At 41.5% G+C, this 21,906-nt stretch overlaps 1 protein-coding gene across 1 annotated transcript in view; it reads right to left on the bottom strand.

The window, feature by feature from the left end:
* Window positions 1–18,790: 18,790 nt before the first annotated feature.
* The window catches only part of FDX1 (ferredoxin 1), a 34,958-nt gene continuing 31,842 nt past the window's right edge, over window positions 18,791–21,906 (bottom strand). The window contains exon 4 of the mRNA XM_067750970.1: window positions 18,791–19,628. Coding sequence (XP_067607071.1) covers window positions 19,502–19,628 — 127 coding nt within the window. The 3' untranslated portion in view covers window positions 18,791–19,501. The remainder of the gene's footprint in view (window positions 19,629–21,906) is intronic.

Here is a 21,906-nt window from a genome sequence, read left to right as displayed (position 1 = left end):
CCCTCCAAGATTCTAATATGCCCTTGAAGGGTGCATCCCTCTCACTTAACTTCTCATTTATCATTCACAAGAAGTTGATGCACCAGGTGGAAAGTTCACCTATCTCTACTTGCTTCCCCAGCTGTAGAAGACTTTTGACTTCTAACCGGTGCTAAATTTTTCCCTGTCTGTACTTTTTTATGTGGCCAGTGTCACTCTCACAGTCTCTGGATCTGCCAGGGTACAGTTTGGAATTGCTGATAGGACAAGGATTCTATTTTATTTTTCAGTAGCGTCTTTGCTACCTGAAACACTTTCTGAAGCTACTACCTTCTTTGTGTTCATTAGGAACTGAGCAACGGGATGATAAAATGCATCCTCCTGCTGGCATGAGTTGGAATCCTACCTCAACAGAGGAGCTAAATGAGAATGTAAACTTCAGCCACCAGACAGAGAACTGTGTTATTTTCATAGTTCCTTCCCTCTAGGAATGATTTTTGTTTCTTACAAAAGAACAGTATTCTTCTTGCCTTGAGCTTTGTGCAGAATAACATTCCTTCAGGACTAGGGCCCTGGTGTTCCCTGAAAGTCCTCCTGCCAGGACCCATAACCTATCCTGAACCCCACAATGGAGCTGGATATTTGGAGTGCGAAGAGTGGCTCTCTCTGAACCAAAACACATGAGGGAGAGCACTTCATGGTGCGTTCAGGGCTCTTGTCCTGACTTTAATTTATTTGACATTTTTGTCAGTGACTTGCTGGAAAACACAGAAAATTATGGAATTATGATAGTGAACGTAATACAGAAAATCAGTGCTCACCAGATATTTCATGTTTCCCAGCCTCCCTTGAAGGTAGGATGGGGTCATGTGACTAATTCTGGCCAATGGGCTATGAGTCAGGCACCTCCTCCATCTTTTCCTTCCCCTGCAGCAGAGGCCCTGGGGTACCTGTGCTCCAGATGGCCCTGCCTCAAGATAGAGGGAGGCAGCCAGACCCACATTGGACCTCATGTAAATGAGAAATAAACCTTTCTGTATAAGTCACTGAGGTTTGCCATTTTGTCTGTTAGGGCAGCTACTGTTATTATGTCAGTGAATATAGCCAAACTTATTAATGCGGTTGAGAAACAGTCTCTTGGCCTAATTCTGAATCAGGATGAGTAGAGCTTTCAGGTATCAGGTGCTATTAGCTAAAATGGAGGGAGTCACTAGAGCCTCCTTTTTGCCTTAGAGGTTTCTGAACTAGCAGGGTAAGTTAACTCAGAGACACCGTTCAGAGAACTATGACCAAAGGTGGTGGAAGCAGCCTTTTGGTGGATATATTTAATGATGTCTTGAAACAGGAATTTCAGTAACTCCTAGATGAGAACTTCATCACCTACTGTTTACTGTGCTTTGAATTGCAGGCATGGAGGTGCAGAAACCTCTGCTAGCCCTTAGGCAGAACCCACATAAGCAGGCCTTCCTTCCAGAGACCCTCTGGTTTCTCATTCATGCCAAGGGCTGACATCAGAACTTTCTTGCAACAAAAAGAAAAGAAATTGAGTTATTTGTAGTGAGGTGGATGCACCTAGAGTCTGTCATACAGAGTGAAGTAAGTCAGAAAGAGAAAAACAAATACCGTATGCTAACACATGTATATGGAATCTAAGAAAAAAAAAAAAGGTCATGAAGAACCTAGGGGTAAGATGGAAATAAAGACACAGACCTACTAGAGAATGGACTTGAGGATATGGGGAGGGGGAAGGGTAAGATGGGACAAAGTGAGAGAGAGGCATGGACATATATACACTACCAAACGTAACATAGCTAGCTAGTGGGAAGCAGCTGCGTAGCACAGGGAGATCAGCTCGGTGGTTTGTGACCACCTAGAGGGGTGGGATAGGGAGGGTGGGAGGGAGGGAGACACAAGAGGGAAGAGATATGGCGATATATGTATATGTATAACTCATTCACTTTGTTATAAAGCAGAAACTAACACACCATTGTAAAGCAGTTATACTCCAATAAAGATGTTAAAAAAAAAAAAAAAGGAAAGTAGTGTGGTACTTGCCTCCTCACCACTGACAATCTCCAGCTCATTATTAAGAGGAAAGAGAAGTCCTCCCTCACTGGAAGGACTGGGGGTGGTTTTTATCTGATGCAGTGGTTACATAATGCTGTCTCCCTCAGAAATTAAATTGTAATAGGAATATTGGCAGCACTACCAAAAATAAGTAAATAAAGTTCTCTCTCTGGCTCCAAGCTTACCTTAGATTTGCCTTATAGTGATCACAAAGAATACATTAGGAGATTCCATCGGGGTTAGAGTCTCATTCAAGGGGAACTGGTATTAATCTACAGAGAGAATTAGGAAGTGGCAGCTTGATCGTAGTGTCCTTTATATAACGATTGCTTTTTTTTTTTTTGTAGTGCTGGTGAACCAGTCTATTTAGAGCTAATTGCTTAAGTAGCAAAGTGAGCTCTGGGAGAAAAGAAGAAAGGGAACTTTTAAACAGCACATTAGTCTCAAAATGGCAAAGACCTCCACATCTAAAAGAAGAAAAAATACTCAAGACAGTTTTCTGCTCACCATAGAGCTCAGGTACTTTAGAATTCTTTCAGATTTGGGGACGAAGAGCTTTGAAAAATTAGCCAAAATGATAGGCTGATGTGACAGGACCAAGTGACAATTTAGTCAAAATGAGATTTTCTTTTTGCTGTCTGCCTATAGAGCTGCTACAGCTCATTGCTGCTACCTAAAGGAGACCAGTTCTCATGAGGTCTCAGTGGCCTCTGAACCATCCCCAGGCGAGCACCCTGGTTTCTTCGAGACAATCATGGCAGTGTGCCGTGTGGACAGAGTTTTAGGTCTGGAGGCAGGTTTATAGAGGGAGAGTCTGGCTTAGCTGTGGCCTGGACCAGTCATCCCAGCCATCCTATCCAACTAATCTGCACAAGGCCAAGGCAAAAGAGATGGTTTTCCATTACGCTCTCCATCAGCCGGCCTTCTCACTTGGTGAGCAGCGGTGCTAAGCCTCATTCTTTCTCTAACTCCAGGGCCACCTGCAGCCTGACTGGTATCAGCTCATCAGCGGGCTGAGAAGGATGGTTCAGAAGTTGAAAGACAAGAATGGCAACAAAAACAGGAAAGGTGTTCGACATGTGTTTCGTATCCAGAACCCAGTTTGTTTACTTAGATTAGAATAACTTCAGATGTGGTGAAGCTATCAAAACATTATAAAACATATCAATATTCTATATCTGGGGTCTGCTTGAAACTAACTAGGGGATGGGACTGGGAGTAGGGGTGTCAATTAAGGAATGTCACTCACCACCCAGTTCTACAAGAATCAAGTCATTAGCCACTGCACCCACTGACCTACAACACACCCTGGAAAGAATTCAGGGTGAAGATCAGCGATGAGGCCCTCTGTGCTCTGGGAAAACTGGCAGAACAGGCCCTCAGATAGATATTTTCAGGAGAAAATTCCAGGAACCCAGATTCTTGCATCTTCCCATACTTAGAAAAACACTAAAATCATTAACTGAGAGACCCGTTCCTCATGACTAACAGTAACCTTCTACCAAGATGTGTGCTTGACTGCACGTACCCCTTCTCCAAAACCCCGTATCTATCTACTGACCTCCCCACCCCCAGTCTCTCTGGAGCAGTTCCTCAGAGCTATCTGAGAGGCGTCTCCTGGGCTATAGTCCTCAGTAAGTCCCCAAATGAAACTGAAACTCACGGCTCTCACATTATGCATTTTTATTTCAGTTGACAGGGGCGTGGAGGGTGGGGGTTTGAGGGGGTGAGGTTATAGATGGAACAGTCATCACTGAGAGCTGACACTTGTTGAAACTGGGTGATGGGTATATGGGGGTAGTATTCTTATAGTATGGTTGTTTGGCTCATACAAGTTAATGGATGCAAAGTGCTCAGCATATAGTAAATGCTCAATAAATAGTAACTATTATCCTCACTTTATACATGAAGATGTGAGGCTCAGAGAAATTAAGTAATTTGCCTGAGGTCACAAATCTGGGAGGCAGTGGAGCGAGGTCTCTAAACCACACCTATTGCATCCGAAATCCTGGGCTCTTAGGCACTCTCCTCTGTGTCTCTTTCCTCTACCCTTCTCCAGGTTTCTGTCGTTTCCCATCGTTTGGCTCCTTTCTTCCCTTTCAAAGTTACAGTTGCTTAAACCCCCCTCCACTCAGAGCCCTGAGTGGACAAAGCCTGGTTGTAAAGTCAAATTTCTCAATGATTCATTCAACTCACATTTGAGCAACTGGCACTACAGGAGGTGCTGGTGTAACAGAGATAAAGGCCCAGCTCTCAGGGAGCTCACAGTCTAGAGCTGCAGATGGAAGTTAATGGACAGAGTTATCGAGGGTCTACCATGTGCCAGGCCCTCTTGCAGACGTGTGGGATGGAGCACACGGGAACATAAAACATGCTGAGTCCCTTGTGTTCAAAATGAGGAGCCTGAGGTAGAGGTGAACTAAAGCAAGCAGGACATGGGGTAGTGGCAGGAAAACCACCAACTGTAATAAACGTTGGTAGGTGCTGTTCCTGTGTTAGAAGCGAGAGCTAGATGCTCCAGAAACACAAGGAAGTGATACCTGCAAGGAGTCCTAATGCCGGGAGGCTTGGTGAAGAATGTGTACGGTCCCCAGGGCAGCATTCAGAGCCACGAGAAAAGGTGTGGAGTCGTGCCACAGGGTGGCACACATGGGTGGTATGGCTGGAGTCAAAAGGGTGTGCGAGAAACGGTGGAATCTGCAGCCAGGCCACAGAAAGCCTTGTCTGCAGGTCAAGGGTGCCTGGACTCTACCTTGTTGGCCCCTGTGTTTCCTAAATGTGCCGGTAAGAATCACCCAGGTGCTTGTTAAAAGCTGCCTTTCAAGTTCTACAACAGGTCTGCTGCATCAGAGTCTTAGAGGAGAGGCTCTGACTGAGGCCTTCTAACAAGCCCTCAGGTGGTTCTTATGACCAGACAAATTTGGAAACAGCCTGGAGGTGATATTGGTCAATGAGAGCTAATTCTAGACCAGTTCTTAACGAAATGAATCCTCATCTCCCTACCTCCGCCCCTCCCCCTTGCAGAAGTGCACACCCTTGAATCTTCCTAAGTGTCTGCAGGGCAAGCAGGGGTTGGTACACTGACCCTGTCTGCAGACTTCTAGACCTCATGACCTGATGAGGCTGTGTGTGACCTTTGCCACCAGCAGCATCACTGCAGAGCAGTATATTCCCACAGGCAGAAATCAAACAGCCGATATAGAAGCAATAGAATATATTGTTCCTTGTTTTCACTGTTGTTTTTTTCTTTTCTTTTTATTAGGGTTTGTGTTTGCAATGTGCACTAGCTATAGCCTGACTGAATATTGCAATCATAAAAGGAGTAGAAGGGAGAGAGGATGAATCCTGGAAGAGGGGTTGGAGCGGTGAATAGAAATTTCTATGGGTCAGAAAACTATGTTTGTAGCCATCTGGCAAACTATAATAGAACAAGCCTTGATGAAGAGACAAATACCTCCTCCTTCTAGCATTCTCAAGGAGTGCTGGCAAAAGCTTCCTCAGAGAGAGAGTGGTGAGAGATTTGACAATACAGATTTTATACATGCTGCGCGTAAGTGGGTTCGGGATTAGGTTTCCTAATACCAAGTTAGTGTTGCTAAAGCTTCCCATGATGGAAAAATGCTCTCGATGTTAAATATCTTGGCTTCAGACAGTTCAGAAAGGATTAGTGAGAAATTCTACTGCAATTCATGGTTGATACCAAATAAGGGTGGGGGGAGGAGAGAACAGAGAAAAGAGAGACAATGCCAAAAAATGAAAACTCATTTTAGCTCTTCTATTAAAGCCAGATGTATTTTAGGCCCTGTTTCTAAGCAACTGCATAACGGTAATATTCTGGAATCTTTTTTAAATACTCACAACTGTCAGAGTCAGTAAAGGGCAGAAGGTAATTATAAAGTAATAAGGATTACATACGAGAGGCAGAATCACCCCAGCATCGTTTGAGAAGCAGTGACATTTTGTATTTTGCATTCATTTTCAGAAACTCTAAGATCTTCCTTGGGGGCACTCAGACATGCCCCGCTGGGAAGACCACTGACCCAATCAAACTTGAGGGCAACATTGGCATTTAGCCTGCCCATCCCATCATCGCCCATCTCCAATCACCCATGGAGACGGATGGAGCTCCCACAGTGTGCACACGCTTCCACTGGTTGCTGAGGGGGTGTAATAATCCTCTCAGACAATGTAGAACCAATAAAGAACTTTCTAACTGGAAATGCCTTAGAGAGCAGTCCAACAGGCGTCATAGATAGATATGGAAACTGAACCCATAGACAGGAGGGGAAAAGGAGAGAGAAGGAAACTAAGATCTATGAAGTGCATGCATGTGCCCGCTTCAGGCTCTCTGAATGTGGAGACCTTTTATCTAGCATGACTTTGTCCTTAATTTTGAGTGCGACCTTGGGACAAAGAAGGAAATTAGCATTCATTGTGTTCCTCAAGAACTTTGCTAGGCCCTTTATATACATTAGCATTTGATTTTCACAATAACTGCATAGGGTTTACAGAAATCATTCCTAATTTGCAGAGGATGAATCCAGGGCTTACACAGAGGTCAGGTCTCCCTGACTCGCCCACTTACTGCATGTTTGACTTTGAAAAAGGTCCTACAAGCTCTTGCCTACAAAATGATGACACTACCACGTACCTTGCAGGGTGCTTTACAAGATTAAATGGGGTCGTTTATGTGAACACCTAGCACAGAAAGCTGGGCATATGATGAGTCAGAACATCACACTTCTTTTCTCAAATCCCTCCTGCAGCTTCCATCCCACAGCAATAAAGCCGAGTCCATGCCAGCCTCCAGGGCCTGCTCCCTCTGGAAAGGCACCTTCACTCACTGACCTTTTAACCCATCCTGGTCCTCCCCGGCCCCTGCTGTTCTCGGGCCCGTCCACCTCGCTGGCATGCTCTCCACCTCAGGGGCCACCTCACTTAAAATTCAGCTCTTCAGTCTCCCCACCTCAATGCCTTTATCTCTCCTCTGCTTTGCTGTTCCCCAAAGCACTTACTGCCATCTAAAATATCCTATATTTTCACTTATTTTCTATCCTACCCCTGCCCTGGAAAGTAAGCTGTGAGGACAGGAATTTGGTTTTTTTCGTTTGCTTGGTTTTTGTCCTTGCTGAATCCCCAGCACCTAGTAGATGCTCAATAAATATTTGCTAAATGAATAAATGGATATTATCTTCCTTTCTCCTTCCCTTCCTTTCTCTTTCAAGGTCACACACCTTGTTAGATCAAAAGTCTCTGCCCTTCCAAAACATGAAAAAGACAAGAACAAAACTTAACCATAAGTAACTATGAAACACGTTTAAAGGGCTCCAAGACAAAGAACATGTCCAAACCAGGAACAAGCCATGTTACCAGGGCTTCTTTATTCATACTATAACTCCTTGCTGAGTTTGGGATGTTTAGGACTTTATGGCTTTTTGGTTTTGTCTTTAGTGTTCACATGGCTTATCCGCCTAGCATGAAGGCACCCACTCCCTGCCGTCCAACACTTCAGAAAAAGCATCTATTGACAGATGAGTGTGAGTCAGGCACCATGTTCTGGGCACTATGATACACAGGATGGGGCTTAGTGGCAGACAAACACTAACAGCCAGCCTCAGCACATTCTAATATGGCAAATACCCTGGGGGGGCCCAGAAAGGGGGAATTTAACCCCAGCTGGGAATCCAGAGAAGACTTCCCAGAGACATCTACAAGAGGATCAAGAGTTAGCCAGGACAGGAAGGGGCAGGAGGGTGCTCCAGGGATCAGTCTAAATGCAGTTATGAAACTGCATGATGTATTCAGGGAACTACCAGGGAGTTTGTGCTACTAGAGCACAAGCTATGAGGCTCAGAGTCTCTTACATGCTATATGCAGGGGCATGGACTTCACCTGTGGAACATGAAACGATCCGATTTGCTTGCAGACTGATCATCCTAATGGAGGATAGTTTTAATCCAGGCTTGTGGAAGGTTTCTTAGGTCTATGAAAGCAAGACTTGGTGAGATCTTGGATGACACATCTAGCCCTTTCCATATGATGACAGGAGAGGATACAGACCCTTCAGAAGCCCCCGTAGCCTGGAGGCCTTCTTAGAATCAGGCAGAATACCTAGAGAGGCTGGGTGATCCACTCCAGCCCACGGTCAGTCTGCAGGCTCACCCCAGGTCTGGCAAGTCTCCTAACATTGGAGATCCCTTAGCAAGCGAATCAACTTTGAGGCTCCTCGAAAATCAGATTCACTGAAAGAGACCCACGTTGACATTTCAGACCTTTTTGAGTATAATGTAAGTACTAATAGTTAGGACCCAACTGACTCACTTCCCAGGGATTCTTAGACGAGAGGTTGCAAGGTGGCAGCCCACTTTATCTGCTCATTGCTGTTTTATTTATCCCACATAATATTAAAAACAAAGGCTAAAACAACTTAAAATCCTTGCAAACATGTCACAGTCAGGAGAATTCACGTGAAAATCTGGGTCCCAGCTTCTCTTGGAGAAAAGAAATCTGAAAATACTGGCCTGCCTTCCAACGGGGCAACAACTGGCTGGAGTGAAATAGCAGCTGCTGCCACCCTCCTGTCCTCATCCTCCCTAGACAGGCCATGACCTCATGTGCCCTCATGTGTAGGGGAGCCTACAGGTAACTTCTGAGACTTCAGAAACTGACCCTAAACATTCTTAAATGTCTCCACCTTAGTCAAAATCATAGACCCTCATCTGCAGTCTGGGTTTATCAGGTGATCAAACTGAAAAATTCTTTCAAGACTAATGAGTCCTACCAATAAGCTCTCTCCAGCCAAGTACTCGGTGCTAATATTGGGTTAGACATGGAAGTTACCTTAGTAAAGGAGAACATAATGGGCACTAACAAAGAGGAGGAAAGAGACAAGGTAGGGTCAGGTAGGAGTCGGGGTAGGCAGAGCACCCCAAAGAATCAGATCAGAGGGCTTTAAGGAGCTGATTTAAAAAAAAAAAAAAAAAAAGACATGAAGTGGGGAGGGGCAGGACGGGCTGGAGAGAAAGAGCTAGTGTGGAATTAATATCTTGGCAGGAGGTGGGAGTGGGAAGGGGAGGGATTCCCCTCCTTCTCAAACCTCATGGTCAAATGTTTAAAAGAAAAGCATTAATAGCCATGTACTTCTAAGTTTTATTATGAATTAGAATTTAACATGCTTGGGAGTTTGGGATGAGGTGATAAGTACAAAGTATGTTAACTTGGGCAGGGGTGAGATTTTTCCAGTTCAAAATTAATGCCCCTACAAAAAATGAGAGCAATGGAATGTTTCACCCAGATGGTTTGGCTCTTTAATATCTACAAACATCTTGAAAACACATAAAATATTTTTCAACTTTTCTGTGCAGTTGCATTAGTTGATGACTGCTGACTTTCTTATTTCCTGTTCAGTTTTTCCTTTGCTCTCTCCCCAAACAACTTTTAGTTTGGAAGGCTGTAGTCAGTCCACAAAATTGGACTTGTGGCATAAAATCTTGTGTGGGGACTTCCCTGGTGGCGCAGTGGTTAAGAATCCGCCTGCCAATGCAGGGGACACGGGTTCGAGCCCTGGTCCTGGAAGATCCCACATGCTGCAGAGCAACTAAGCCCGTGCGCCACAACTACTGAGCCCGCACCCCACAACTACGGAAGCCCACGTGCCTAGAGCCCGTGCTCCACAACAAGAGAAGCCACCCCAAAGAGAAGCCCGCGCACCGCAAAGAAGAGTAGCCCCTTCTCGCCGCAACTAGAGAAAGTCCACGTGCAGAAACGAAGACCCAAGGCAGCCAAAAATTAAATAAATATATATATGTGTATATATATATATATATATATATATATATATATATATATATATAAAACCTGTGTGGCACTTCCCTGGTGGTCCAGTGATTAAGACTCTGTTCTCCCAAAGCATGGGGCACAGGTTCAATCCCTAGTTGGGGAACTAAGATCCCACGTGCCACAAGGTGCAGCCAAAAAAAAAAAAATGTTGTGTAATAATGGAGACACATGAGTGCCAACAGGTGGTTTCACAATCTAATGCGTTGTGATAAATTCTGTTATCCTGCTGCTTGGCATGAATTCTGAGCTTGAGGATGGATGTTTTGAGGTGTGCACATTAACCACATCAAGATGAGGCTCTCACCTGCAGGGGATGGGGTTTCACTGGGGCTATGGAAGAGCTCCAAGACTGCGCATGATGACTACACAAAGGTAACCAGCCGGCTGGCTGAGAGCTGCTGTAATTGTTAGACAAACGTTTTAGTCCCTGGTGGCGAAAGGAAAAGCCAGGGAAGTCAGCTTCCTACCGCCCTCTCTTCGTCCTCTACTAGAAAAGAAGCCTCCATACCCTAAAGGTGTGATCGCCAGGCAGGGCACCCCAGGACACACAGTAGAAGCTAGTAGAGCTGGTTGCCAGGGCAAAGTATGTCCATGCCCCTGCTGGGTATATGAACACTTTATTTTCAGTTTTTTACTTCTGGCAGCATCCTGAAAACAAATAATCATTCTGTCCTCCTGAAGAGTTCAACTATTTGGCAAAAGTAATAAAGACTAAAAAAAAAAACACTTGAGAGTTTGTCTCCTCATCATCCTGATAAGAGCTATAACCCAAGACTTTAACCTCAAAAGCTGTTGATGGTATATAACCTTTTTGCTTTTCTGTTTGGTTTAGCGAACTCATTTAACATAATCGCATTTATTTAGTCCAAAACTCTAACCCGAGATTTTCTCCTCTCAAGCCCCTCCTATTTTTACCCCAGAAACCTTTCGGGGCACAGGGGTGGGCAAAGGAAGTAGGTCCTTTCAGAGGAGCTTCATTCAATAAATTCAACCAATATTGATTGACCACCTGTTATGCATCAGATACTCCCCTCAAGCCATTTGGAATGTAACAATGAATAAAAGAGCCTGAATTTTTAAAAAAAAACACCACAGGAGCTATGGAGCCATGGTCTTGAAATCTGATCTTAAGTAGATCTCATCACCTGAAATTATTGTATACATGAGAATCTGACTGGCAAGTTCACTTGGTTGCCAGGACCCAGCTCAAAACTGAGCAGCCAGAGCATGGTACTCCCTATAACAAACAGAATTACAAAAATTTCCCCAAAGTGTTTTAGCTTTTGTTTGAAGAATGGTTTACCTATCATGCAAGATCTATCCAATGATCATACTTTTAAAAATTAGATTGGGCTGTCAAGAAATATGTAACAAAAATTTTTTGAGCTTGATTTAAAAACTATATTAAAACTCTTACGTATATCCCAATTTAGTGGGTGGGGAGTAAGCTGAACACGGTAGTGCTGTTACCCCTTTTAAAACAGGTTTCCATACAGCAATTTGTATTTCAGTATTATGAGGAACTATGTGGTTTGAAAGAATTGATGTTGCTCTAAAAACCAAATTTTTTAACAACTTTATTGGAGTATAATTGCTTTACAATGTTGTGTTAGTTGCTGCTGTATAACAAAGTGAATCAGCTATACATATACATATATCCCCACATCCCCTCCCTCTTGCGTCTCTCTCCCACCCTCCCTATCCCACCCCTCTAGATGGTCACAGAGCACCGAGCTGATCTCCCTGTGCTATGCGGCTGCTTCCCACTAGCTATCTATTTTACATTTGGTAGTGTATATATGTCAATGCCACTCTCTCACTTGGTCCCAGCTTACCCTTCCCCCTCCCCGTGCCAAGTCCATTCTCTACAGCTGCGTCTTTATTCCTGTCCTGCCCCTAGGTTCCTCAGAACGATTTAAAAAACCAATTTATATTTCCACTTTCAACAACACGTCCTTCCCTTCTTTCACTTTTATTGGAAGTTGCTCCTTGCTTTTTCTATCAAGAAAAAGGCAGAGTTATTTCCAGACCACATACACAGCTGTATTCTTATTTGCTTCCTTTTGTAGTTATTACAGCCTAGAAATTTTCAACTCATAACTACTTCTTGAGAATTTAATATATGTGGTTATCAATGGAATATGTCTCTAACATAAAATATAATAAAGCACTTCCATATTTATTGCATTTATCAGATGGGTAGTTAAGTTTAAAATTAATCCCTTTATACATCTGCTTTTTAAAAATAACTATTCTGAATATAAAAGTCAAATAATCAAGTCTCAGTTTGCAATTCATACATAATAGGAATTCTACGTTTTAATACCTAAGGGTTAAATTTTGTCAAGAAGCAACAACCAAAAACCACACAGTGCTTTCCAGTTGACAAAGGTGATTACATGCATCATTTTTGAATTTAAATAATTACTAAACTTTGTCCAGTGGATATTACTATCCGGATGAGAGAGTAGTTTGGCTGAAGTATGGGTATCATCATTTCTACTTAACAGATATGTAACCAGAGACTCAGTAGGGTTAAGTGACTATCTCAAGATGGAACATTCATGAGGAGGCATAGCCAGGCCTCAAGCGGTCACTGTACAATTCTCTATAAATTATAAAGAACTCTCATACAAATATATAGTGATCACATGTCAAAGATTTAACTCATTAGCAAGGGGATCAGCAGAATGACAAGGCTGGTTCAAAGACATAAGAAACTGATACACACACACACACACACGCATGCACAGAGGAGAAAAAGAATGCTGTAGTAAGACTGCAGAGATAGATACAAAACTGGATAATGCCTTACAAGGCAAGAAAACCGTAACTCTTGGAGTTACCGTTTTTAGCAAACAAATCCTTTGCAACTTATCAAGCTTCTCTAAGTTACTTAACACCTAACTTCAGAGGGACCGGGTCCTAGTCAATAGTAAGTACCAAGTTAAAGTTACCTCCTCTGGAGCAGAAGTCAGCAAACTTTTACTGTATATGGCCAGAGAACAAATACTTAAGGCGTTATAGGCCATTTAGTCCCTGTCGCAACTACTCAACTCTGTTGTTGTAGCATCAAAGCAGCAATAGGCAATAAATAATGCATGAGAATGGCTATGTTGCCATAAGCCATCATTTACATAAAACAGGTGATGGGCTTGATTTGACCCACAGGATAGTTTGTCAACTCCCCTGCCCCAGAACATCAGATGATCCTTAGGTGGCTCAGTTAGGCAATCCTCTAAGTACAACTTTGAAGAGACTGCAGTAATTTTTTTGCTTTATTTCCAAGTTTTAGATAATTTTTTTAAAACGTACCCAAAATGATAACTTTTGTAGTGCTCTTCCCGCACTACATAAGAGAGCTTACTTTGCCCTCTAAGGCTCATTCAGACTTCGGACTTCTGTTACAAAACAAAGGCTCTATTAAAGAACATTAAAACAAAATTACTGAGTGTTTTTCAACATGTCTTCAACTTGCTTAGTTTGGTAAGATTCTGTGACTCCCTACCCCTTTGCCCCAGCCCTGAAGAATGCCCATCAGGACCAACAGGAAACATAATGCCAATGAGAACTTGCTGAGCGCTATCAGAAATACAGGATGCCAGACACTTCCAAGATGAAGAAGCACTGATTTGCAGGCATGGTCGTAACAGTGTCACATGATTCAAAGGGATGGAGTCCATGTACCACCTGTAGGACCTCAGCACTCAGACTTCAGGAACTAGTGATCTACAAGATGTAAGACCCGGCAGATGGACCTGCATTCAGCTCATTCAAAAACGGTTTCAGCCAAGATGTTAAAAGAAAAAGACAAAATTTCATTCTTTCTATGGCTGAGTAGCATTCCATTGTATATGTACACTACATCTTCCTTATCCATTCATCTATTGATGGGCATTTTGGTTGCTTCCATACCTTGGCTATTATAAATAATGCTGCTATGAACACAGGGGTACACGTATCTTTTTGAATTAAGAGTTTTCATCTTTTCTGGTTATATGCCCAGGAGTGGGATTGCTGGATCATATGGTAGTTCTAATTTTACTTTTTTGAGAAACCTCCACACTGTTTTCCACAGTGGCTGCACCACCAACACTGTATAAGGGTTCCCTTTTCTCCACATCCTTGCTGACATTTGTTGTGTTCTTTTTGCTGATAGCCATTTTGACAGGTGTGAGGTGATATCTCATTGTGGTTTTGATTTGAATTTCCCTGATTAGCAATGTTGAGCATCTTTTCGTGTGCCTGTTGGCCATGTGCAAGTCCTCTTTGGAAAAATGGCTATTCATGTCTTCTGCCCATTTTTTAATTGAATTGTTTTTTTTTGATGTTGATGTGTAGAGGGTGTTCATATGTTTTGGATATTAACCCCTTAGCAGTCATATCATTTGCAAATATTTTCTCCCATTCAGTAGGGTGTCTTATCATTTTGTCGATGGTTTCCTTTGCTGTGCAAAAGCTTTTAAGTTTAATTAGGTTCCATTTGTTTTTATTTTTGTTTTTGCGGTACGCGGGCCTCTCACTGTTGTGGCCTCTCCCGTTGCGGAGCACAGGCTCCGGATGCGCAGGCTCAGAGGCCATGGCTCACGGACCCAACCTCTCCACGGCATGTGGCATCTTCTCGGACCAGGGCACGAACCCGCGTCCCCTGCATTGGCAGGTGGACTCTCAACCACTGCGCCACCAGGGAAGCCCCCATTTGTTTATTTTTCCTTTTATTTCTTTTGCTTTAGGAGATGGATCCAAAAAGTTTTGCAATGATTTAAGTCAAATTTTGCCATTTACAACAACAACATGGACGGACTTGGAGGATCCCATGCTAAGTGAAGTAAGTCAGACAGACAAATACTGTACGGTATCACTTACATTTGAAATCCAAAAAATACAACAAACTAGTGAATATAACAAAAAAAGAAACAAACTCACAGATACAGAGAACAAACTAGTGGTTACCAGTGGAGAGAGGGAAGTGGGGAGAGGCAAGATAAGCGTAGTGGATTAAGTGGTACAAACTATTATGTATAAGCTACAAGGATATATTATACAACACAGGGAATATAGCCAGTATTTTATTATAACTATAAATGGACTATAAGCTTTAGAATTGTGAATCACTACATTGTACACCTGTAACTTACATTATATTGCACATGAACTATACTTCAGTAAAGAAAAAAAATTAAAAAGATGGCAAGTTGAACACTGTCCTTTTAAATACAGTGGAGACAGGGCTCCCCTGGTGGCGCAGTGGTTGAGAGTCCGCCTGCTGATGCAGGGGACACGGGTTCGTGACCTGGTCCGGGAAGATCCCACATGCCGTGGAGCGTCTGGGCCCGTGAGCCATGGCCGCTGAGCCTGCATGTCCGGAGCCTGTGCTCCGCAACAGGAGAGGCCACAACAGTGAGAGGTCCGCGTACCGAAAAAAAAAAAAAAAATATATATATATATATATAGTGCAGACTACCTGACATCTCAAGAAAACACTCGTATGTATCCGGACTCCTGTTAAGAGTTAAGGTTCAGGCACAGGCTGAATGTAATCTCATCAATAGCAGGTGACTACCAAAGAGCAAAATGCTAGAAGCATAAGACCAGGTTTTGATTAATTCAACTATGTATTATATACCTACTGTGGGCTAAATACCACAAAAGAAACTGCAGTTACAAAGTTGAACAAAACCTAATCTTTACTCTTAAAAAGCTTAACCTATCAGGAGAAAAATGTAGAAAGTGCCACATGTAACAAATACTAAAAAGGACAGTCTGAGACAGAAGACTGGGAAAGATGAGGGAGCAGTGAAACTCACTGGGGTAAATCAAACTGAGTGTTAATGGCTTCAGAAATGATTAGCAGACAAAGGAAGCCAGAAAGGCACAATGGCTCTGCTTAATTTTATAAATTATTACCAAATCAAGTCTAAAAATTAAATGACAAATAATACATCCAGATAATAAGATAAGCAAATGGGAGTCAAAAGGAAAGAGGAATAAGACATTGATTAGGTTATTACTAACAGTTTTTGGAGAGGTAATGCCTCTCACTGTAAAGATCTTTCCCACCAACTTCTCTCTTAAGTTGCTTCTGGTAGACTTAAATTATCTTTTAACTTCCTATTTCTGTTGTTAGAGCCACATTTATTTCTGTCTGCAAGTGATCATGCCTTCCTCCCGCCAGCTGGTTTTCTAATTTTTCAGCTTCTAGAAACTTTTAAACAGAAGAAAATCTGATAAAAATAACTTGATATCATGTGATGTGTTGACATATTAAAGGAATCCTGTTGTTGCTTAACCAAGATCATACTTCTATTCTTAAATGTTTCTCCAATAGGAAACAAAGTTTATGTGTAATGTTTGAACATCTCTGAATGGTTTACACTTAGAATAAAGTTTCACAGGCTATTTTTAGAAATGTAATACAATTATTTGTCTTTTCATTTAGAGAGATATTATCCTATAAATAAGAAAGCCATTTAAGAAATTCTGATCCCAAAATGCGGTTTACCACAAAATTTCAAGTAGTTTAAAAAAAGGAAAGCAATTAAAAGAGTTGTAAAAAGGAAGAAAAAGAAAAGATGGGAAAACATATACTGAATCTAAATTTCCCTTAGAAAACATTTTTCCAAGTGAAACGTAATTATTCTATTGCTGAATGACCATTATAAAAAATCACATGGATCACCATATGATACTTAAATTTAAAAACAGGAAAGCAGTCCTTTAAGACAAAAATTAGACAGTATTTTCACACTGAAAGTTAAGCAAAAGGTTTTGGAAATTTTTAGAATGGTTCACTTAAAAAGAAAAACAAATTCAGCAATTCTGAATTACTTATATAATTACAGGCTGGTTTTATCTGTGAAAACCAAATACAACATTAAGTATTAGCATGTAACCAACAATTATATGGAGTACTATACCAAAGGAAGATGCCTTTCTTGATGACAAAAATGACAGAGAGATGTAAACCAAAATTATACAGCATTGAAAGGAAACCCACCACTCTTCCCTCTGATTTAAATCAACTGTCAAGAAAACTGCAAGGAGTCAGAGAATAAAACAAATGAACCGTCATAACAAAGAAGACACAAGAATCTTCTGAAACACAATACAAGAATAAAACCCTACCCCTCTTCAAAAGTTTAGAACACTGTTAGTAAAAGGCCCATTTTCACAGGCAATGATGTGCCAGTAAATTAATCTGAAAATAACAGTTACTGTGATGGCTTTAAAACATGTCTGCAAATTCTTTGACACCCCTCAATTCAAATGATGGGTCAGACTTGATGCCTCACTTCTAATGAAAAAAACGGGCAGAAGTGATACTGTGTGACGGTCAGCTTCTGCCTAGCAATGCTTATACGCTCTCTTAGGGCACTGGCACTCAGAAGCCAGCCACCATGTTGTGAGGAAGCCCAGGCCACGTGCAGGGGCCATACACGGGTGTTTCAGTCAACAGCCCCTGCTAGACCCCCAGCTGATACCAGCATCAACTTGCTAGTCACATGAGGAAATCATAAGCCTTCAGATGATTCCAGCACCTGGCCCTGAAGTCCTCTAGCTTAGGCCACAGACATCGTGAAGCAGAGATGAGCCACCCCTGCTCTGCACTCTCTGAATTCCTGACCCATAGAAACAGAGACAATAAAATTGCAGCAATAGATAACTGAATAACATTACCTAGAATGCACACACATCAAACATGGATTTTTTTTTGAAACTGAAAAAATAACTTTTATACAAAACAATTATAGGACATATGCTCCACTTAGTAAGTTTAGTAGGTTTTATTTAAGTAATACAATTAAACTTCATTAATAAGAAGCTCTCTTAATTTGAAATCTGAGACAATTAGACTAAAGTTTAGAGTCTTAAGCTGGATGCCATCATTAAAGTGCTCTGGAAAGGAGAATTTAGGGAATCCATGCAAGAATACGAGGAGAATATGGAAGCTAACTAAGAGGTCAGATTGTTTTGAAGTACTGTAACAGTGGAACACTCTCCACAAAGAAGGCACTCGATGGTTATCAAGTGTCAAATGAACATTAGAAGCCCTGAGTTCTTCCTTAATCACTTTATACATGTTAATTAGTTTAAAAGTATTCTATTTGGCAAATTGGTCAGTTTAGTTGAAGCAAATGATTTGTGCATACATATATTTTATCTTTTCCTAATAAAAGGTGAGCTCCCAGGGCTTCCCTGGTGGCGCGGTGGTTGAGAGTCCGCCTGCCGATGCAGGGGACACGGGATCGTGCCCAGGTCTGGGAAGATCCCACATGCCGCGAAGCGTCTAGGCCCGTGAGCCACGGTCGCTGGGCCTGCACGTCCGGAGCCTGTGCTCCACAAAGGGCGAGGCCACAACAGTGAGAGGTCCGTGTACCACAAAAAAAAAAAAAAAAAAAAGGTGAGCTCCCTGAGGGCATTCCTGATCGTGTTCATCTCTGTACCCCAATGGACATAACACAACGTTGTAGGTCCAACACCATACTTGACAAATATTTGTGCAAATGCTCAAAGTGCACAGATGTACCTGAAGCTAACTCAACTTTATAATTCACTTTTAACTAGTTTTTTCTGCCCTTTCCCACCATTAGTCCAAACTAATGTTTTATTATACTTCCAAGAGCATACTTTGTACCCCTTTATTATCATTTACCAGTGTATTCACAGTAAAGATAAAGTACAAAGGTCTGCCATGCACAGACAGTGATCTGAGGTGTTCGAGCCCACCCCCTTCCAGGACTGTGCCCATCGTGCTCAGTGCACACTGTGAGGCTCTGTTCTCACCGAGAGGATGGCAGCCCACTCGCTTCCTTCTGCAGCTCAGGACAGAGAAAACCTAATCCATAAGATGTCCATTCTGTCACAGGCATTATTTTTAAAAGATTACAAAGACAGGCCATTCTGATTAGGATAAAAAAATAAAGACATGTAATTTTTAGTTTATTTCTCCAGTTCAGTCAGAACTGACACCAAACATCTTTGACAGCACTCCATTACCTGTGCTCAGTCGTTGCTCAGCACATTACCTGTGCTTTCACTGAATCAAAATTTTGGACTAATGATTTATAAGGTCATACCTATCTTTGAAATTAATCAGCTTACTGAGCAATTAAATACACATCCATACACATTCACATTTAACTACAGCTATGATATTCCTAATTTCTCCACTTTCGATCTCAACACATAACTTGTAATAACAAGATACAGTTCTAATACTGACCTTCTAATTTGCTGTATGGCCCTAGACAAGCCATTTTACATCTCTGCCTCCACCACGTCTAACAGAGATAATGATACCTTTTTTTAACCTATTTTGTAGGTAAGTAGGCATAAGATTTATGTGAAAACATTTTGCTAATGTTGCTAATCAAACACAGGTAAAATATATAAGGTTTTATCATATTAACTACTTTCTAATATTTGATTTGTTTTTATAATTTAATCAAAATAAAGATGACATTCTTTCAGAACTACAAAATTCAGCAGTTACACAAGGTGAATTAAAGTAATAAATCTAGTCATAATAATAAATGCATTCATCCATGTTCTCATTTAATTACATTAAGAAATAATAATTATAAAAATAGGTAAAATGTTGTGAAAATATTCCTATTTATTCTCGCTTAGAGGAGTTCATGCCCATATCAATGGACTCTCTGGCATCAGACACAGCATCAGGTACTCGAACAGTCATATTGTCCATAGCCTTTGTCAAACAGATTTGGCAGCCCAACCGCGATCTGTATAAAAAGGGGGGGAGTATGATTTAGTATTAAGTATATATTATTCACAAAGCAATGCAGTTACCAGGACCTTTTCTTACCCAAAGCATAGGGATTTATTTACCTTTTAAATTTCCGTTAAGTAGAAAAAGATACATCCAACCCTTTCAACTAGAGGATAACAGAATGTAAATATGAAAAACAAAAAGTGTGATACGCCAAAGCTTCATTTTAATCTTTCTACTAATTGTTTCACTGGAACTACTGCTTTTTTGGTGACAGGACTGACAAGCAATGAAATGATGAGAAGGCACAACAGTGGAGGAGAGAACTGAGGTTTTAGCAATGCCAAGAGAATGACTAATCAATTCCCAGATAATTAAAACCATACAGTCTATGAAAGAAAGCTACATTTTTTAAAGCCTTTAAAACAAGAAATTTGGAATAAACACATAGATGTAAGTCATCAATTATCAGATGCATATTTTTCCCACAATTTTAACATCTCTGAAACCAAATGCATCTTAAAATCAATGCCATCTTACAATCACAGCTACACTGTGAGGTAGCAGTCACATCAGAGGTGTCTCTTCAATTGAGTTATGGGAAGTATGTTAATATTATGTGTTGAATTTCATTACCATTCAAAATAAGTCCAAAAAGATTACAAAACAAAAATTAACAATACAGAGACCCAGCATAAATTGATATTAGGAAAGTAAATATTTGTCATTGGAAGAATAACTGTAATTCCATTTTCTTTTATTTTTTTCAGTACTGTGACCAATTTTATTTATATTTTCCTTTTAAAACAGTGATGTACAAATCTGTCTAAATAGTTCTAAATCTAAGTATAAATAGCTCTTTCAATATGCATAAAACGTTAAGTGATAAGATCATTTTACACCATATTTTAATCAGCAGAGCTTTTTCCTTCTTAATGGCACATAAAAATAAATACTATATTAGTCTTATAATCAAACTGCCTTCAATTTGATGGAATGTGGTATGTAGGTCTTGGTTTTGTCAACATATTCAGCAAGCACCTGCTGAGCATCAAAAGGCACAGAACTAAATGTCAGTGGGTTTGCAAAAGAACAGCAACTCACTTCGATCCTTACTGAACACCTCTTACATGCTGGGTGCCAGGGATGCAGGGGTTAGAGCCAAACAGACCAGTGGTACAGAATCCAGCACTGAACATGACGTGTTCACAAGCAACTTTCTTAACCATGCCAAATATTAGTTTCCCAACCTCATCCTAAACATGGATAATAAGTGGGCTCCTCACAGGACTGCCATAAGGATTAGTTGCTAATATCAGTATTAAGGCATGAACTTTCAATCAAATAGAAGAGCTGGGACACATTTGCAGATAATTAACATGAGAGACTCTGACAAATGCCACAGAGAGAGAAAGCTGAAAGGGCTGAGGAGAAAGCACTGACTTCTGATGGGGGAGATGGTGTTTCTAATGGGCTTTGAAGGCTGGCTAGAACTTAAGAGGAGAAAGGCATTTGAGGCAAAGCTAATAGGGATTCAAGGCATGTTTGAGGCAATATGGGTTTTTGGCCTGGCTGCTGTGCAGGCCAGACGAGGACAGGGGAGTGATGGGCTAGAAAGGTGGCCAAGCCATGGACAGCTCTGAACACCAGTGAAGGGGTTCAGGTTTTTACTGGTGAGCAATGAGGGACCACTGGGAGGTTTCTGAGTAAGGAGTAAGTACTACTGCCATGGGAAATATTGATTGCTGATAGAAAAAAATCCCCTTTTACCAATAATTCCTATTTGTTGAATAGAAACAGCCCTGACAATATTCAATTATGCATTAAGCTCTGTCTGCAAGAGAAAAAATAAGGCAAGCCAATTTAGACAAATTCATTAGGACTGCGGTGAGCCCTAGAGAGACTATTGGTTACTCTTGGTGTCCATACAAAGATGAGTAGGGTAATGCTAGCCTTCAAGGAACTTTTAGTAAGGGGAACAGGACAGAAAGAGCTACCAGTGATACAGGGCAGAATAAAGTAAGTGTAGTAACAGAAGAACAAGAACTGTGCGGGGGAACACAGGGAGGGGTGGCACCGAAAGCCCTTGCTGGTTCTATAACTCTAGAAGATAAGGCAGTGGCACTGTGGCTGTTCTCACTCCCCTACTTCCTCCTGGAAGGTCTCTGGCTCTAGGGTCTACCAGTGTAGAAAGTGTCTTACACTTCTACAGAAGGAGACGGACAGCAAGTCTTCCTTGATTTCACTATTAATCCTACAAAATCTCACACTTGTGCAAACCTTGAAGACAT

Source organism: Pseudorca crassidens, chromosome 9, assembly GCF_039906515.1.
Source record: "Pseudorca crassidens isolate mPseCra1 chromosome 9, mPseCra1.hap1, whole genome shotgun sequence".
In the NCBI taxonomy this organism is placed as follows: domain Eukaryota; kingdom Metazoa; phylum Chordata; class Mammalia; order Artiodactyla; family Delphinidae; genus Pseudorca; species Pseudorca crassidens.
This window is presented reverse-complemented; position numbering and strand designations above follow the sequence as displayed.